Genomic DNA, 18,003 nt, shown 5'->3' on the forward strand with positions numbered 1-18,003 from the left:
TGATCAATGAGTATTTATTGAGTGAATAAATAAAATCAAGCGAGTGCAAGGACTGTGTCATAGGCATCTGTTATGGCTGCCACAGTACCTTTCCGTGGCTTTCTACATAGCCCTGGAAAATGCTGAAGTCCACTAATAAATGAATTCCGTCAATTTTCTCCATGCCACCATTTATATTTACACGGTTCTCCCGGGCAGACTTTGGAAGACAGAAACCATGGCTCCAATTCTGCCTCCAGGTTCCCACGCATTTATTTAGGACCATGCCTGCAGCATTACAGAAGCCCAGGACATTTCAAACTTCTGATGACCAAGACAGTCTTTAAGCAGATGAGAGACGGCATTCATGGCAATGAAGACAAGATGTGGCTCATTTCATTCCTTCAAGGTCATGGCGAGAACATGGTGTGCAACTAAAAATTCATTTGTGTCCATGAAATACTTGAGAACTACAGAGAGCTCAATATTATTAGCCAGGGTCAAGCAAAGTGCTGCCCACAGAGCGTAATCTCATTACTTCATTATCACGACATGTACCATTAAAGGAATTTTCAAGGAATAATAATTCGCAGTACGTCCACTTGATGCAATCTTGAATATATTTATCCAATTGAATTATTTATGTTACTCACAATGAAATGAAACTGGGAACAGTCCTGGTCCCATCATGTCTTTCTTTGCTTTCATTTGATTTGCTGCGAATGACTATTTTTATGCAAATGAGGTTATGATGACATTAAACATTTTCTGCTGATTTTCCAAGAACAAATATGTTCTCTCCATATGCCACGGTCTTCTTTTTTTTTCCTCCCGCATCCATCCTCAAAGCTCTGTTGGCTGATCAGAATTTCTTCTAAATTAACTAAAAGGACGCACCATCTGTAATTGTGATGAGCCCGGCTCCCTCCGCCCCGCGCACATGGCGCTCGCGTTAGTACCTGCATTCTGTCCATTTCGCCTATTTTTCCACCAGAAAGCTGATTTATGTCCCCAGCTCTCACAGCGCTGTAAATCTCACCTTATTACAAAGCACCGGTGGGTGGGCGCGCAGCGGCGGCGGTGGCGGGGGGGGGGGGGGGGGTCCCCCTCCCCCGATGGATGCCACTTTGGAGAATGTTTACGTTACCCACAAACCACAAACAATGGAGACCTCCACACATAAAAGGGCGCTGTGATTGCAAAGGCGTCTGCCTCTGTCATTTATTGTCAGAGCTAAGAAACGCGTGTTTGCAGGCTAGCATTTCCCATTACTGTCTACTGAACAAATCAGCAGAATTCAGGCGCTCGCATAAGCTGGGCTCTTCCAGACTAGCTAAGAGCTGTCTTGGAGAGAGAGAGAGCGAGCGAGCCTGCTTGGCAATTAGACAGGGGCTTGTTTTAACAGAGCACCAAGCAGGCAGGGCAATCGCCTTGGAAATACGCCGGCTGCAGGATCCAACTCTAGAATGCTCATGAACAGGCTGTATGGGAATCTGAGCACTTTTAAGAGAAAAGCCAGTCTCCTCCTACAGTGCCTGTGAGCCTTACACCAAGTCCCAAACGCCTCAATAAAAGCAAGATGAGCCATTGCAAGAAAGCGCAACATTGGTTTGAGTGCAGCTAATAAATTAAGAATTCCATGTCCCAGAGTCATGTCCATGATTGAAAAAAAATTTTTTTAAATAAAAAGGTGTTTATTGTGGTGTGAAAAAGTTTTGAATCCATGCGTAGATGCGTAGTTTTTTTTTTTTTTTTTAAACATGCACCTTCCATGAAATTTTTGAAGACCCTTGCACATCTGGGGAATGTGACCTTGGAATTCAATGACCCTGGAGGTTAAATACAGGCCACACAGCAGATCCATCTGCACAAATGGGGCAAAGCTGACATCCGTGTGTATTCACTGGTCTGACATTTCTCACGCGAGAAACTGAAACTTGTCCAGAGAACTCTCTTGAATAGAACTTGTTATGAGGAGGAGGAGGAGGAGGAGGAGGAGGAGGAGGAGGAGGAGGAGGAGGGGAGGGAGGGAGGAGATCTTCCTGCAGCCTCACTGTGATGCATTTAGCTGAGAACCCTTTCAGGGCCCACGAAAAGATGGAATTAACTTTGCCAGTTCTTACACTTTTGGACAGCTGGGCTGGCATTGCTTCTAGAAGACACGAGAATCCTGGCCTAAACACCGGCTAGGTCCTGGCTTCCGCAGTACACATGACACCGCTCCTGGACCAAGCGGCATTTGTGCCTCAAGAGCTCTGTCTCCGTGGCTGTACGTCTGACAGAACCCAGGGCCCTGCCAACCCTTTCATGGGCTAGCCTGAGATTCTGAAGACAAAATAATGCCCAGTGAGATTGAGGTCATTCATTCAATAAATGGGTGTGCTCTAGAATATGAAATGGGAAGGAACAAGTCGGGAGAGGGGGAAGTGACACAAGGTGAACCAATCACCAACTACAGTTGTCCCTGGTTCCCCACCAGGGATTGGGTCCAGGACCCCCTGTGGATACCACCTGAGGACACTCAGCTCCCTCATGGACAGTGGTGCAGGGTTTGCACAGACCCCAAGCATCTCTTCTCCTACACTTTAAGTTGTCTGCACATTATGCGTAACATCTAATGCAATAGAAATGCTATGGGAATGGTTGGCTGCAAGGATTTGGGATCCGTGGCAAGAAGAAAGCGCCTACGTACGTTCAGCCTAGACACAATCTGTTTATCGGGTATTTTTGAGCTGTGGTTGGCTGAAGTCACACATGCAGAGTCTGCAGGACTGGCTATAATGGATTTGACAACCATTCTATGAAGTTGGTATCACTGTGTCACCATTGTGTCACCATTTCCATTGACGAGAAAATGACAGGTCAAGTAATTTGCCCAAGGTCACATAAAGAGGCAAAGCTGGAATTGGAATCTGGATTTCTCAGTTCATGCTCTTTGGTTAAGGTTTACTGATTTATTTTTATTTATTTGAAAGGCAGAACAATAGACACAGAACCAGAGACAGTGAGACTTTCCATCTACTGGTTCATTCTCAAATGCCTGTAACAGCCAGGACTGGGTCAGGCTAAAGGCACCAGTCCAGGACTCCATCAAGGTCTTCGATGTGGATGTCGGGGATCCAAGTACTTGAGCCATCACCCGCTGCCTTCCAGGGCAGCATCAGTAGGACGATGGATGAGAAGAACAGCAGGTATCCCAGGCAGCATCTTGACCACTTTCCCACGGTGCCCACCCACGTCCATGCTCTTGACCTTCACGCAAACCTTTCTCAGTGAGAATTTTTAGGTGACCCCCTGGCACCCTGTAGATCTACGGAACCCCTGCAGGTGACTTCAACATCTGCCCATAAAATCCAGGGGAACACAGCACCCTGACATGCTAACAGAGAAAGCACCCCATTTCCTTTTCCCTGTCGCTCTACCCTGGATGAGAACATACAGAAAATACAGGGCCTCCTCTTGGTTGAACAAACTACTGTAAAACATTTCCTGGCCGGCGCCGTGGCTCACTAGGCTAATCCTCCGCCTAGCGGCGCCGGCACACTGGGCTCTAGTCCCGGTCGGGGTGCCAGATTCTGTCCCGGTTGCCCCTCTTCCAGGCCAGCTCTCTGCTGTGGCCTGGGAGTGCAGTGGAGGATGGCCCAAGTGCTTGGGCCCTGCACCCCATGGGAGACCAGGAGAAGTACCTGGCTCCTGCCATCGGATCAGTGCGGTGCGCCGGCCGCAGCACACCGGCTGCGGCGGCCACTGGAGGGTGAACCAACGGCAAAAAGGAAGACCTTTCTCTCTGTCTCTCTCTCTCTCTCTCTCTCTCACTGTCCACTCTGCCTGAAAAACACACACACACACACACACACACACACACACACATTTCCTAACCCTAATGATATAAGATGCAATCTATTTTCCCTGAGTTAAAACAAAATACTGCACCCCGTAAGGAGATTTCAACTGCATCTCACGTTATATATCAGTGGACTTTAACAAGCAGCAGTGAATCAAATTCAACACATAGCCCTTTTGGTAGGGAAATCTATTGTAGCTGGAAGAGTTAAAAGGGACCGAGAGAAGAAAAGTGAAGAAGTACACGTGCGCGCACACACACACACACACACACACACTTCCCCCAGAGAAGCTGTGCTTTCTCTGACACGCAGAATTTCCTTTCCCTTCTGGCAATTCCAACATGGAGCAGAGGGCTCCACGGAAGGTTGAGCATCTTTGCATGGGGGGAGGAGGTGGAGGGGGACCAGAGACCTCGAAACCACACATCAAGCAGGATTCGAACACAGGTTCCAGCCCTTAGGAGCTGTGTGACCGCAGGCAGGTTGCTCAGCCTCTCAGAGACCCTCTTGCCTCATTTGTAAAACGGGGCTTGGAACAGCTACTTCTGAGGGTGGTTAAATTTAAATGAGATCAATAAAACATGCAGCACAGTGACAAAAACATAAAAGGCAGTCAATAAAAGGGAGGAAGGATTGTGGTTAGTGATTCCGAGACCTTTCTAAGCAGGCACCTATGTATTATTTCAGCCAACAAGTCTTCGGTGGACAGCTACCTTCTGTGTCCACATCTGGACAGCTACTCTCTGTGTCCATGTCTGTGTCCACATCCACGCTTTGCAGGATTCCTAGTCCAGGATTCTTGGCCTCTCTTACAGCATTTTCATGTCTGTTGAAGCCCACCAGGATCTTTATTGTCGGATAAATGATCCAGACAAAAGAAGCTGTCACAGCTATGATGATCAGACACATCCTTTTCAAGGGGGAGCGAAATTTAAGTTAAATGTTGACCAATGAGTCGATTCATCCCATTAAATTTTAACACCACGACTCATGGACTCACACAACTCACAAACACATAGGCTTGACCTAAAATAGCCACTGTACTTGGATGACTTTCAGATCTCCAAAGCCAACCTCCAAGGTCACCAGGTGACCCCAGCGTGCATCTATCCATTGGACATGACGGGAGGACCCTCTTGGCCGCTTCACACCATCCGGGTCTGAAGCAGGCAGGTCTTGTGGGGGACACATGGGTAAGCATCTGTGGCAATCAAACGAAAAGCAGACTTTTTGGGCAACGCAAAACGAATTCCAAAGAAAACTGACATCTGGATTTATAAGCAGGAGGCCAAAGGAGAAACTGTAGATAACAGCGGTGGAAACTTCCCATAAATTATCTACTTGATCTCAGAGGAGGAGGCGTGATATAAAATGTGTACAAGGGACCCCACTGGTGGCTTGCACAGCCACACACGGACCTCTTTGCTCCTAGGAGGTCCCGCTCTCTCATTATGAAATGATTGGGCAAGCTGACAATTAATATGCCGCAAAATGAAATGGGGGGGTGCATCTCAGCAAAGCAAAGGAATGTCTGCCTTCTGGTGTTACCCAAAGGTTACCTTCTCACTAGAGCACACACAGGCAAATAGTCATCAACTTTCCATCACCATAATAAAACACCTGAGGCAGGTTACTTAGGGGGAGTAGAAGTTTGCTTGGCTCATGGTTTTGGAAGTTGGGAGTCCCACAAGCCTGGCACAGCTGCCAGTGGCAGGTGCCACGGTGGGAGTGTGTGCAAGAAGGAGAGATCACGGTTGGAGAGAGGAAGCCAGGGAAGGCCTCGGTGGGGCCAGGCACAGGCTCTTGTAACAACTGTCCTTGAGAGCTAACCACAAGGGCCACATTGTGCCACAGTAGGTTAAGCCGCCGCCTATGATCCCAGCTGCTCTGCTTCTGACCCACCTCCCTACCAATGCACCTGGAAAAGCAGATGATGGCCCAAGTCCCTAGGCCCCTGCCACCCACATGGGAGACCTGGATGGAGTTCCAGGCTCCTGGATTCCAGACATTTGAGTCATCTGGAGAGGGAACCAGTGGATGGAAGATGTCTCTCTGTCTCTCTTCTCTCTTCTCTTCTCTCTCTCTCTCTCTCACACACTCCCCCCGCCCCATTTCTTTGCCACACTGTCTTTCAAATAGATAAATCTGAAAAAAAAAAAAAAACTAACCTATTTTTATTTATTTATTTATTTGAAAGGTAGAATTGGATCCAGCACTGTGGCATAGCAGGTAAAGTCACCACCTGCAGCACCGGCATCCCATATTGGTGCCGGTTCAAGTCCCGGCTGCTCCACTTCCGGTCCAGCTCTCTGCTATGGCCTAGGAAAGCAATAGAAGATGGCCCAAGTCCTTGGGCCCCTGTACCTGTGTGGGAGACCTGGAAGAAGCTCCTGGCTCCTGAGTTCGGATTGGTTAATCTCCAAACGCAGCAGCCATCTGGGGAGTGAATCAACGGATAGATGCCCTCTCTCTCTCTCTCTCTCTCTCTGCCTCTTTGTAATTCTGCCTTTCAAATAAATAAATAAATCTTAAGAAAAAAAGAACGAGAAAAAGGTATAGAGTTATAGATAGAGAGAGGGAGAGACAGAGAGAGAGGTCTTCTACTTGCTGGTTCACTACCCAAATGGCTGTGAAGGCCAAAACTGGAGCTGGGCTGATCCAAAACTAAGAGCCAGGAGTCTCTTCCAGGTGTCCCCTTCAAGTACAAGGGCCCAAACACTTGGGGCCATCCTCCACTGCTTTTCCAGGCCACAAGCAGAGAGTTGGATCAGAAGAGGAGCAGCCGGGACTTGAACCAGCACCCATATGCGATGCTGGCACCATAGGCGGAGACTTAGCTTACTACACCACAGTAGTGGCCCCCAGAGCTAACTTATGCAGGGTACTCTGGTCCCTTCCAAGGACACGCTCCCAACACACCCAAGGTCCTCCCGGTAGGCCCTACCTCTCAGTGAGTCCACACCATCTCCCAACACCACGACCATCCTGGGGACCAAGTCCCCAGCACAGGAACCTTAGGGGCACAAACGCATCCAAACCGTAGCAGAAATAATGGATGAAGCTGGAGAGATTGAGTCACGTGGTGGCTGCTATGAAGAGACCTGCCCCCTTTCTCACCAAGCCCGAGCCTCCGCAGGACCCTCTGACCTGGTGAATGGAATCCCTTCCACTCCAGCCCCTGGACTCCAATCATCCGAGTGCCCCCACTTCACCCACACCCACTCAGCTGCCCCATTTTGCTGATGCTCAGGATGCTTTTTTTTTTTTTTAATTTTTTTGACAGGCAGAGTGGATAGTGAAAGAGAGAGACAGAGAGAAAGGTCTTCCTTTTGCCATTGGTTCACCCTCCAATGGCTGTCGCGGCCGGCGTGCTGCAGCCGGCGCAACGCGCTGATCCGATGGCAGGAGCCAGGTGCTTCTCCTGGTCTCCCATGGGGTGCAGGGCCCAAGCACTTGGGCCATCCTCCACTGCACTCCCTGGCCACAGCAGAGAGCTGGCCTGGAAGAGGGGCAACCGGGACAGAATCCGGCGCCCTGACCGGGACTAGAACCCAGTGTGCCTGTGCCGCAAGGCGGAGGATTAGCCTAGTAAGCTGCGGCGCCAGCCCCAGGATGCTTTTCTTGACTCTAGACCTTCCGTGCCATCCTGCTTAGTCCTTATTTTGTTAGCAAGAACGAGTTTTTATAGGTCCTGGCGTTCAGGCACAGTGGCAGAAGCTGCCACTTGTGACACCAGCATCCCATATCTGAGCACAAGTTCAAGTCCTGGCTGCTCTGTTTCCAACCCAGCTTCCTGTTAATGTGCCAGGGAAGGCAGAAGATGATGGCCCATGTACCTGGGCCCACAGAACCCGTGTGGGAGACCCAGATGGTGTTTTCTGGCTTCTAGTTTCTGCTTGGCCCAGACCTGGCTGTTGCAGCCAATTTGAGAGTGTACCACTGAATACAAGATCTCTCTCTCTCTCTTGCTCTCTCTCTCTCTCTCTTTCCTTCCCACAAATAACTCTACCTATTCACATAAATAAATATATTATTAAGAAAGAATCTCCCTAAAAACACACAATGTTAATATCAATGTCTTTAAGTCTTCATCTCTCTCTGTCAATGTCTAGTACACAGTTGGCACTCAATAAATGTTGTGTAACTGGGGGAGTGATTTATATTTAGACATCCTGCTATGTCCTCCGCCTCTTCCAATCCACCCTCCATATATCCATCAGTTATTGTTATTTTTTAAAGGATTACAATAATTCCTATTACATCCAATCCACATCAAGTCCACTGTCAATGTCAAGTGTCTCCTCCAGTACAAGAGGTGTCACAATCTGCCCTCTGCCTTCTACTCAGAATATGTCTTCTTCAGTTCACTTTGGAAACTCAACCCTTTCGCCAAAGACTTTCCCGTTGTCTTGGAAATCTAAGAAACTTCTCCAGTTCCCTTTGAGCCAGAGTATGGAATGGAAATTCCTTTTCTACGACCTTTTGCTTCTGCCCTGTAGTTCACTGCCACTTGGCGCTTTCACCAGCTTAGCTACATTGTTGCACGTGCTGTTCTCTCTGGCTCTCAGATGCCCTGCCTTCTCTAGAGAAGGAAATTCCAGTTCATCGTTCAGATCAAGGTCATCACTTCACAGGGCTCTGCCTTCCCCAGCTTGGCTACTTCTCTTATCTTGGTATCTAAGGCCCTCTAAAAGTGACCCCAAAGACTGTGAGAGGCCACTGGCCTCCCTCGCTCCTCGATGTCCTAGGGGGCCAACATGTGCCTGGCTGCTTTCTCCACTGCCCACACAGTGCCTGGCAGAGTGGAGTCTGCAGTCAAACAACCTTTGCTGATGATATTTTAAAAACCAAAAAAGAAAAGAAAATGTAGGCCAATAAGAATAGCATACAGTCTAGAAAATAAGACCATTTATATATATATATTTATACCTATATATTTATGCTTATATAATATATTTATGCCTATATATAAATATATATATAAGCATAAAAAGTAACACAAATAAGAGAAAGGTTATTTACAAATTAATTTTTGTAAAAGCTGTTTTGAAAAAAAAGGTTGGACAGATATTTAGAACACAACACCCAAACATATACTGTATTCCAAAACAAACTTTAGATGGAATGGAAAATGAAATACAAGAAAGTCATAGACAGAGAAACAGTGAAACAGAATAGAATATTTATAAGTGCTCTGAAGGGTGATCTCTTTCTCAGATTTAAAGTAGTGAAGAAATGAAAATGGAAAGACTGACAGTTTGGGATTCGCACAAATTTAAGATATGTGTCCAGTGGAAGAAAAAAGAGTCACAGAATTAAAATAAGACGAGAAACACATTTTAGAATTTATCTGCTTGAAATAGGACATGCAAATGGTTAATCTCGCTACTACCCAAAAAATTCATTCATATTTATAAGAAAAACAATTTTCTCAAGTGTAATATAGTAATAAAACAACAAGAATTAAAGCAACTTGAGGTTCTATTTAAAATTACAATGAAATTAGAGCTACAGGGCTTAACAAGGATTCTGCCCAATGGGGGGATAATTTCTCCAATGGAAGGGAAACCGCTCTGGCCCCAGGCAGCTGTCTCTCTGCATATTCCCAGGGCTCAACTATCAGAGAGGCCGCTTCTGGTTCTAGGGCCTTGCCACTCTGTGAGGACAAGGATTTGTCTGCAATCAACAAAGGCGGATCTAGTGCCTTTTGCTGTGGCGCTCACAATATAGAATGGTGCCCTTGGTTACCACGTGTAGTCTGCTGGCAGTTCATTTGCTCTCCGATTCATCTCAAACTCCGCCTTCAAAGTCATGCCACAAACAGCTACCAGAATGATCTACAAAGCCAGGTGCGATCATGGCATTCAGTCTACTTCCCCAACTCTTTCTTTCACCATATTTTCACCCCATCTATCTCGCAGTTGGTCTTTTTGTAAGGGGAAGGGGGGTTGGCATAGCAGTCCGGAGACTACTTGCACGCCCTGCAACCCAATATTGGGGTGCCTGGGTTCCAGTCACAGCTCTGCTCCCAATTCCAGCTCCGTACTAGTGTGTACCCCGGGAGGCAGCAGGTGATGGCTCAAGTATTGGGTCCCTGCCACCCATGTGGGAGACTCGGATGCAGTTCCTGGCTCCCTGCTTCTGCCCAGACTAACTCCAGCCACTGCAGGCATCTGGGGTGTGAATCAGCGGGTGCCAGTCTGTCTCTCAAATAAACAAATAAATATTTTCAAAAACCTTTTTGTATAGGTTTATACTCATTGAACGATTGAAATTTCATTTTAGTAAAATAAAAAATAACATAGTCTCATGGGGCTGGCGGTGTGGCTCACTTGGTTAATCCTCTGCCTGTGGCGCTGGCATCCCATATGGTCGCCGGGTTCTAGTCCCAGTTGCTCCTCTTCCAGTCCAGCTCTCTGCTGTGGCCTGGGAGGGCAGTGGAGGATGGCCCAAGTGCTTGGGCCCTGCACCCGCATGGGAGACCAGGAGGAAGCACCTGGCTCCTGGCTTCAGATCAGCGCAGTGCTGGCCGTAACGGCCATTTGGGGGGTGAATCAACGGAAGGAAGACCTTTCTCTCTGTCTCTCTCTCTCTCACTGTCTAACTCTATCTGTCAAATAAATAAATAAAACATATTCTAAAAAAAATAAAAAAACATAGTCTCACATCACTTCTGTAATCTCCCTGTTTCTAAATTAAAAAAAAAGTGATTATGTTACTATTTCTTGATGTTTGCATTTTAGACATTTTCAATTCATTTTCTGCTACTGAAGATGAAGTTAGTTTTCTTACACTAACTCACACCTCACTCACCCATTTTACCTCCTCCTTCTTCCAACAGAGTTAAAGCCTAATCTGCATGTAATATCAGTCTGCAATATTCACATTCATATGACTACACTGCTCAAAGCTGAACCACACAGTATACGGAATTGGCAATTCCTTTCTTGGACTGCTTCTGGGTGTTTTTGTTTCTTCTCTGGTTAATAATTGCTTTGCTTTTTAGCAAGCATAATTTTCTGTGTCTATCAGTAAATAGTCCCAAGCGTCATGAAAGAATGCCACAAAACATCTTAGCGCAGCTACAGCCACGTGACGATTAAACAATTCAAATCCCATCCCACTTCACTCCCGGCTTTTGGAGACATCCCTCTTGGAGCCCTCCACTCCCCGGTTGCAGTGTCATGTCCTGCCTCCCAGCTGCCACCATGGAACATCAAGTTCACATCTTTCTGGGGATTTGCCTTCAGGATGGCTCTGTCTGAACCCTGTGTTCTCTAGATCCTATTATTAGTCTCTTTCTTTACTTCTTTGTTTTACTGGAGCGTGTGCTTAAAAGGCTTTCTACAAACAGACACAAGGAAGGTGAAACTGTTGACCCCTTTTATACATCTGCAGTATATTTACTTTGTGGTTACCGTGGCCCCTGGTATTCTATAGCTGATTATGGAATTTAAGTTAAGGGGCTGGCATTGTGGAACAGTGGCTTAGTCTGCTGCCTGCATTCCTGGCATCACATATAGGGCCTCTGTGCAAGTCCTGGCTGCTCTGCTTCCAATCCAGTTCCCTGCTAATGCAGTTGGGAAGGCAGCAGAAGATGGCCCAAGTATCTGGGTCCCTGCCACCCTCATGGGAGACCCAGATGGAGTTCCATCCCTGGCCATTGTGACCACTTGGAGAGTGAACCAAAGAATGGAAGATTTCTCTTCTTTTCTTTTCCCTTCTCCTCTCTTCCCCTCCCCTCCTCTCCCCTCCCCTCCCCTCCCTTCTCCTCCCCTCCCCTCTCCTCCCCTCGCCCCCTCCCTTCCCCTTCCCTCTCCTCTCCTCTCCTCCCCTCCCCTCTCTTCTCCTCTCCTCCCCTCTCCTCCCCTTCCCTCTCTCTCCCTCTCTCTTCCTCTCTCTCCATCTCTTCCTCTCTGTCTCTCAAAATAACAACTAAATAAATCTTATAAAAAGAATTTTCTCAAAATTATTTAGCCATTGTTCCATTGTGTACTAGTTTTTAATGTTATCGATCTGTCGATCAATCCAATGCCAACTGTATTCGCTGTCAATTTCCTCTCTGAAAGCTTGCAGGATTTTTTCTTTATCCAAGTCATTTTGCAATTTTATATTTACATTTATTAATGTGGGTTTAGCCTTTTTATTTTTCATACATTAGGTAGACACTGGATAGGATCTTGTAATCCAAAAACTCATATCCTAGTTTTGGGAAACTTTCTTGTATCATTTGTTTGATGATTTCTTTCTCTCTATGATTTTTTTTTTTTTTTTTGACAGGCAGAGTTAGACAGTGAGAGAGAGAGAGACAGGGAGAAAGGTATTCCTTTTTCCATTGGCTCACACCCCAAGTGGCCGCTAAGGCGGGCACGTTGCGGCCAGCGTGCTGTGCCAATCTGAAGCCAGGAGCCAGGTGCTTCCTCCTGGTCTCCCATGCGGGTGCAGGGCCCAAGCACCTGGACCATCCTCCACTGCACTCCCTGGCCACAGCAGAGAGCTGGACTGGAAGGGGGCAACCAGGACAGAACCGGCGCCCCGACCGGGACTAGAACCAGGACTAGAACCCAGGGTGCCGGCGCCGCAGGCAGAGGATTAGCCTATTGAGCCACGGTGCTGGCCCTCTATGATATTCTTATTAGTGGATGTTGAACCTGCTGGGTTGATCTGATCAACCATCCTTCTCTGGTGTTTTTTGTATGTGTGTTATTTTTTTCCAATTTTTTAATTTATTTTTTTTCTATTTTTAAGAAGATTTACTCTTCCAAACCTCTGTTATTTACTTCAATCTAATTTTCTAGCTCCATGATTTTTTATTCTGTGATGATTACATTAACAGAGACCTGTTTTGTAAGCAAAACAAAACATCTTACGACCTAAGCCTTGAACACAGTTACAGAGTTTGTAGCCTGTTTCCTCTAAGTGCCTTTTCCATGGAGGTGGTTTGTTGCCAAGTTCTTGATAACAGAGACTCTGCTGGGATGTCTGTGGCTCCTGCCTCTCCTTTCATTCTTTAGAGACAAACAGCTGCAGCAGGTGTTTTGCAGCAGGTGTGCCACACCAATAGTTAGTGAGCAGACCTTAGCGCTTCTGTGGGTACCCCTAGCCATCAGATCCACCACCTCTTCCTGACACTGGATGGTTCCCTTTCAGTGGATTCTTAAAATCTTGCCTACAGGGACAGCGAGGCTGGGAGCTCCCCCACATCAAGTGTGCAGTCTCACTGTCCCCCACAGCCTGGAGTTCTCCTTCTCCAGGGAAGAAACCTCCCGTGATCTGCCTTGTAGGCAAGGCCGTTCTGGAAGGATCTAGGGAGGTAACTGCAATCATCCGTTCAGACCCATGTCTGAGCCATCAGAAACATCTGGCACCTCCAGTTCCTAACATCTGGCGATCTGACCCTGCTACCTTCTTCTGCCTCTACCCTCCCCGGGCGGTCTCAGCCTCCCCAGTCAGCTGCGTCCATTTCCACACATCGAGCTTCTTCCCAGGTTTCGACATTCTGTCGGCGTCTCTTCCCTGCTGTCACCACCCAACCTGTTTCATTTTCCCTTACTGGTCCCCATCCTCTCTGATTTCAGAATGGTGCCACACGTAAGCAGTAGGGACAAGCCATCACGTTACACCACACAGCAACACCAAAGCATACACTGCCCCCAAGCACACCACACTCAAGTGGTCTTTGGCTGTTCCCCTGCCTGGCCCCCCCTTACCCCCCCCCCACCTTCCTCAGTTTTCCAGTCCTTACTGGGTCTTTAAGATTTCGCACAGGCATCATGTCAAGCAGGAAACTGAGACTCCCTCTGGATATCCAGGGTGCATCTTAAAGCTGACCCACTGCGTGCTAAACTGACCTGTCCATGGAGCTGTCTCCCTTCTGGGACAACAACTAGCCTGGACTGTGGCTCATCACAGTGTGGAGAGAACTCCATCAGACATATATAACAGGCGTTCACGGAAATATACTCAACCCACCCATGCCGGTAGCTGCACACTGGATGCATTTTCCTTGTCATAGAAGAACAAGAAATATGGCTGTGTTTATTTGCCAACGTCCAAATAAGAAAGGCTAATGAGAAAGCACCAGGAAATGAAAACAGCCAGATGTTTTTGAGAGCTGAAGTCCAGGCACACAAAACAGCTTCCAACAGGGGTGATGTGTGTTTTCCAAGTGAATCGCAAATGAATATATGCTTATTAGGCAAAGAGAGAGAGAGAGACAGAGAGACTTAACAGGCTTCCCTGCTAATGCTGCAATTTTAAATCCATTTAAGATAATTTTCTTTATCTCAAATCTATTTTGCTCAGTAGCCGAGATACTTAGTGATTTGTACAGAATCCAGCTGAAAAAAAGAAATGGTCTACTCCAAGCGAGGGCACCCTCTGGATGGAAAAGGAGAGACTCTGGGACTCTGACAGATGAGGGCGCTTCTGCTTGAGAAGTCAAGGTCAAGGCCTGTCTGTAAGCAGGGCCTTTCACTGCAGCTTCTTGACTCTGTCCAAACTCAGGTCTCTGCTTCACGCAGAGAAAACAAATCATCCCAAAGCCAGGAGCACAGACAAAGACTGCTCGTGGCCCGGCCAAGATGCACTCAAAGCTTTTGTGTTTTCTTTTTAAATCCTTTTTAATATGTTCATTGTGAATGGATTGATTTGAAAGGCAGAAAGAGAGACAGAGAGAGACTCCCTCCATCCAACTGGTTCACCTCCTCAAATGCCTACAACATTTGGGGCTGGGCCAGGCCAAAGCCAAGAGCCCAGAACTCCGTCCAGGTCTCCCTTATGGGTGGCAGGGACCCAAGTGCTTGCCCCATCACTGCTGCCTCCCAGGGTGCATTAGCAGAAGCTGGAATTTGAAGTGGAGCCAGGGTGAACCCGAGCCTTCATCATGGGACGTGAGTGTCCCAAGAGGCTTCTTTTTTTTGTTTTTTGTTTTTTTTTTTTTGACAGGCAGAGTGGACAGTGAGAGAGAGAGACAGAGAGAAAGGTCTTCCTTTGCCGTTGGTTCACCCTCCAATGGCCGCCGCGGCTGGCGCGCTGCGGCCGGCGCACCGCGCTGATCCGATGGCAGGAGCCAGGAGCCAGGTGCTTTTCCTGGTCTCCCATGGGGTGCAGGGCCCAAGCATTTGGGCCATCCTCCACTGCACTCCCTGGCCACAGCAGAGAGCTGGCCTGGAAGAGGGGCAACCAGGACAGAATCCGGCGCCCCGACCGGGACTAGAACCCGGTGTGCCGGCGCCGCTAGGCGGAGGATTAGCCTAGTGAGCCGCGGCGCCGGCCCCAAGAGGCTTCTTATGCAGTGCACTGAATACTCACCCCAGTGACCAAATCATGAAAGGTAGGAATCTCAATCCAAAAGCTGCAAGTTGCAACAAATTTAATGGGATGCACTTTCTCACCTATCAACTGGGCAAAGCACTTGTTCTAAATGCTAGGACCGAGAACTGGAAGGGTCTAGGAAAATTCCAGTAGGAAGAGAAACTGCTAGAAATTTTCTGGAGAAAAATAATGAAATACAGATAAACACCCCCCAAAAGTACACCAAGCTTCCAAAAGCTCATGGGAAAAAAAAGAATTAAAAGGTAAGTATTTGCTACAAAAAAAAAAAATTGAAATCCGTGCAAGCTTTTTTAAATTTCATTTTCCATGAACTTTTTGAAATCTATCTTATGCATGGATTTCAATTTTTTTTAAAGATTCATTTATTTACTTATTGGAAAGGCAGAGTTACAGAGAGAGAAGGAGAGGTAAAGAGAAAGGTCTTCCATCCTCTGGTTCACTCCCCAGATGGCCACAACAGCCAGGGCTTGGCCAGTCGGAAGCCAGGAACCAAGAGCTTCATCTGGGTCTCTTATGTGGGTTGCAGGGGCCCAATTACTCAGGCCATCTCCACTGCTTTCCCAGGCGCATTAGCAGGAAGCTGGATTGAAAGTGGAGCAGCCAAGACCTAAAACAGTGCACACATGGGATACCAGCACTATAGGCAGAAGTGGCTTAACCAGGTGTGCCACAGCACCAGCCTAGGATTTCAATATTTTTATACCAAATAAACTTATCTTTTACTTGCATTTCCAAGAAACTTTAACATTTACCCCATCTTCCTACACTGTGATGTCAAGACGAATCGATGCACAGGGAATATTTATCAGGATGCTGTATGCAATACAAAACTAATAATAACCTACATTTTTAATAATGGAAGACATATTGGAATTAATGACATCAAAAATGCTCATAACAATATAACATTAAGTGAAAAAATATGAAAACAATATCTTACGTTCATAATCTGGATAGAAAAATAGACTAAAAAATATACAAAATAGACTCAAAAAATATACAAAGGCCTTAACCATCACTGTTGATTGGTAATGATATAGTGTAAACATTTTTGTATCATGTAAACATTTTTGTATTAAAGACCTTTGTTTATGTTTCTAGATCACTTTTAATGGGGATTTCACGTTTCTGTTTAGCTAATATTTCCCAAACAACCACAGTCCACAGTTCGTCAACTGTGGTGGACGCTGATATTAAACCCCCCTGCTGGTTGCAAAGGCCACGAAGAAATGCCACAGACATGAGCGTGTACCCACCCACACACCCCAGCCAATCCCTGCAAACCCCGGAGACAGGACTCACTTGGTGGGACGATAATCCGGTATGGAACGATCCAGTGAAATCTTTTCACTGAGGTAGGAGTTGTAGCCATACTTCTCATGGGGTCCCCTGGCTTTCTCCTCTTCAGCTGGGGAAAGGGTGGCAGGTAAGCCCCCTTTGCCCCGCCCACCGTAGCCTTCAATGAGCCCGAGGGATTTGGATAAGCCTGGAAAAAGAAGGGGAAGAAAAAGAAAGGTTGGAAACATCACCATGATCAGGATGTGTCCTTCATACTCAGATAGCAACAACGGAAATCGTCCCACGACCTCGCAAAGAAAACAACCATGCTCTCCAGGCATCGGTCCCAGCCCTGCACCCCATAAATGCATCTAAGGGGCAGCAGGTCCTGGCAGCAGTGAGTTCTGGGGCTCAAGTCTGCTTATGAACCAGGAGCCTGCCCTTTCTTTGGGGGCTCTAGATTCTAAAACAGGAGTCTACAAGGGGCTGGCACTGTGGCATAGCGGGGTAAAGCCGCCACCTGCAGTGTCGGCATCCCATATGGTTAATATCTTCCGGGAGAACCTACCAGGTTGCAGGACTGGGATACCAAAGGGCCAGGTCACTGCCACAGTGTGGGAGTCTTTGTTTGATCTGAGCTGATTTTATCCTGAGTTTAAAGCATGGGATGGTCTGACACAGCCCTTCAGCTAATGGCTGTAATTTGAATTTCATCAAAATGGCAAAAGGAAATACAAAACGGTTGCGAATAAATCACGAACAAACCCCAGAAGGGTGTTAACCATGCCGAGGTGAGTGGGAGGCCTCTGGCACAAGCCTCACTGAGCAATTTAGAGTTCCCAGGGTGGTGGCAGCTTTAAGCCTATTGTTCCATCACACGATAAACAGCGTGCTGGGCAATTTTTAAACCCTGGAGGTACTGGAGAGCCAGTTTACTACTTAGCTTCCGAAACTTCGGCTGCCAAGACTCTCCTTGCCTTTTGCATGTTTGAATGTTCCAGCAACTCGGTGCACACATGTGTGTGCCCATGTGCACACATAGGCATGCACACGTGCATACACAGCACCTGATCCGTTTGCAGGCTGTGTATCCAACACCCAGCATTTTGCTGCCACCCCCGAGAGAAGAAACATGGACCGGAGCAGTCAACAGCTCCCTTGGTTTTCATGGTGGCAGCCAATGGAGCCCACGGGGAACAAAGACTTCCAGGAAAACATCCCTAAGCCAGTGAAAGGTCAAGAGGCTGCTTCTCCATCACACACAAGGCAAGGCCGGCATTCCCCTCCCTACTGCTCTGAAAACAGAAAAGCGCTTTGTGCTATCAAGAGCAAGGCTGGCACCGCGGCTCACTAGGCTAATCCTCTGCCTTGTGGCGCCGGCACACCGGGTTCTAGTCCCGGTCGGGGCACCGGATTCTGTCCCGGTTGCCCCTCTTCCAGGCCAGCTCTCTGCTGTGGCCAGGGAGTGCAGTGGAGGATGGCCCAAGCACTTGGGCTCTGCACCCCATGGGAGACCAGGATAAGCACCTGGCTCCTGCTATCGGATCAGTGCGGTGCGCTGGCC

The 18,003-nt window shown here is 47.5% G+C and overlaps 1 protein-coding gene across 1 annotated transcript in view; it reads right to left on the minus strand.

Moving 5' to 3' along the window:
• The window catches only part of GALNT17 (polypeptide N-acetylgalactosaminyltransferase 17), a 505,081-nt gene that overhangs the window by 313,744 nt on the left and 173,334 nt on the right, over positions 1-18,003 (minus strand). The window contains exon 2 of the mRNA XM_008257969.3: positions 16,464-16,647. Within this exon, the coding sequence (XP_008256191.1) occupies positions 16,464-16,647 (184 nt within the window). The remainder of the gene's footprint in view (positions 1-16,463; positions 16,648-18,003) is intronic.

The sequence above is a fragment of the Oryctolagus cuniculus genome, chromosome 19 (assembly GCF_964237555.1).
Source record: "Oryctolagus cuniculus chromosome 19, mOryCun1.1, whole genome shotgun sequence".
NCBI classification, from domain to species: Eukaryota; Metazoa; Chordata; class Mammalia; order Lagomorpha; family Leporidae; genus Oryctolagus; species Oryctolagus cuniculus.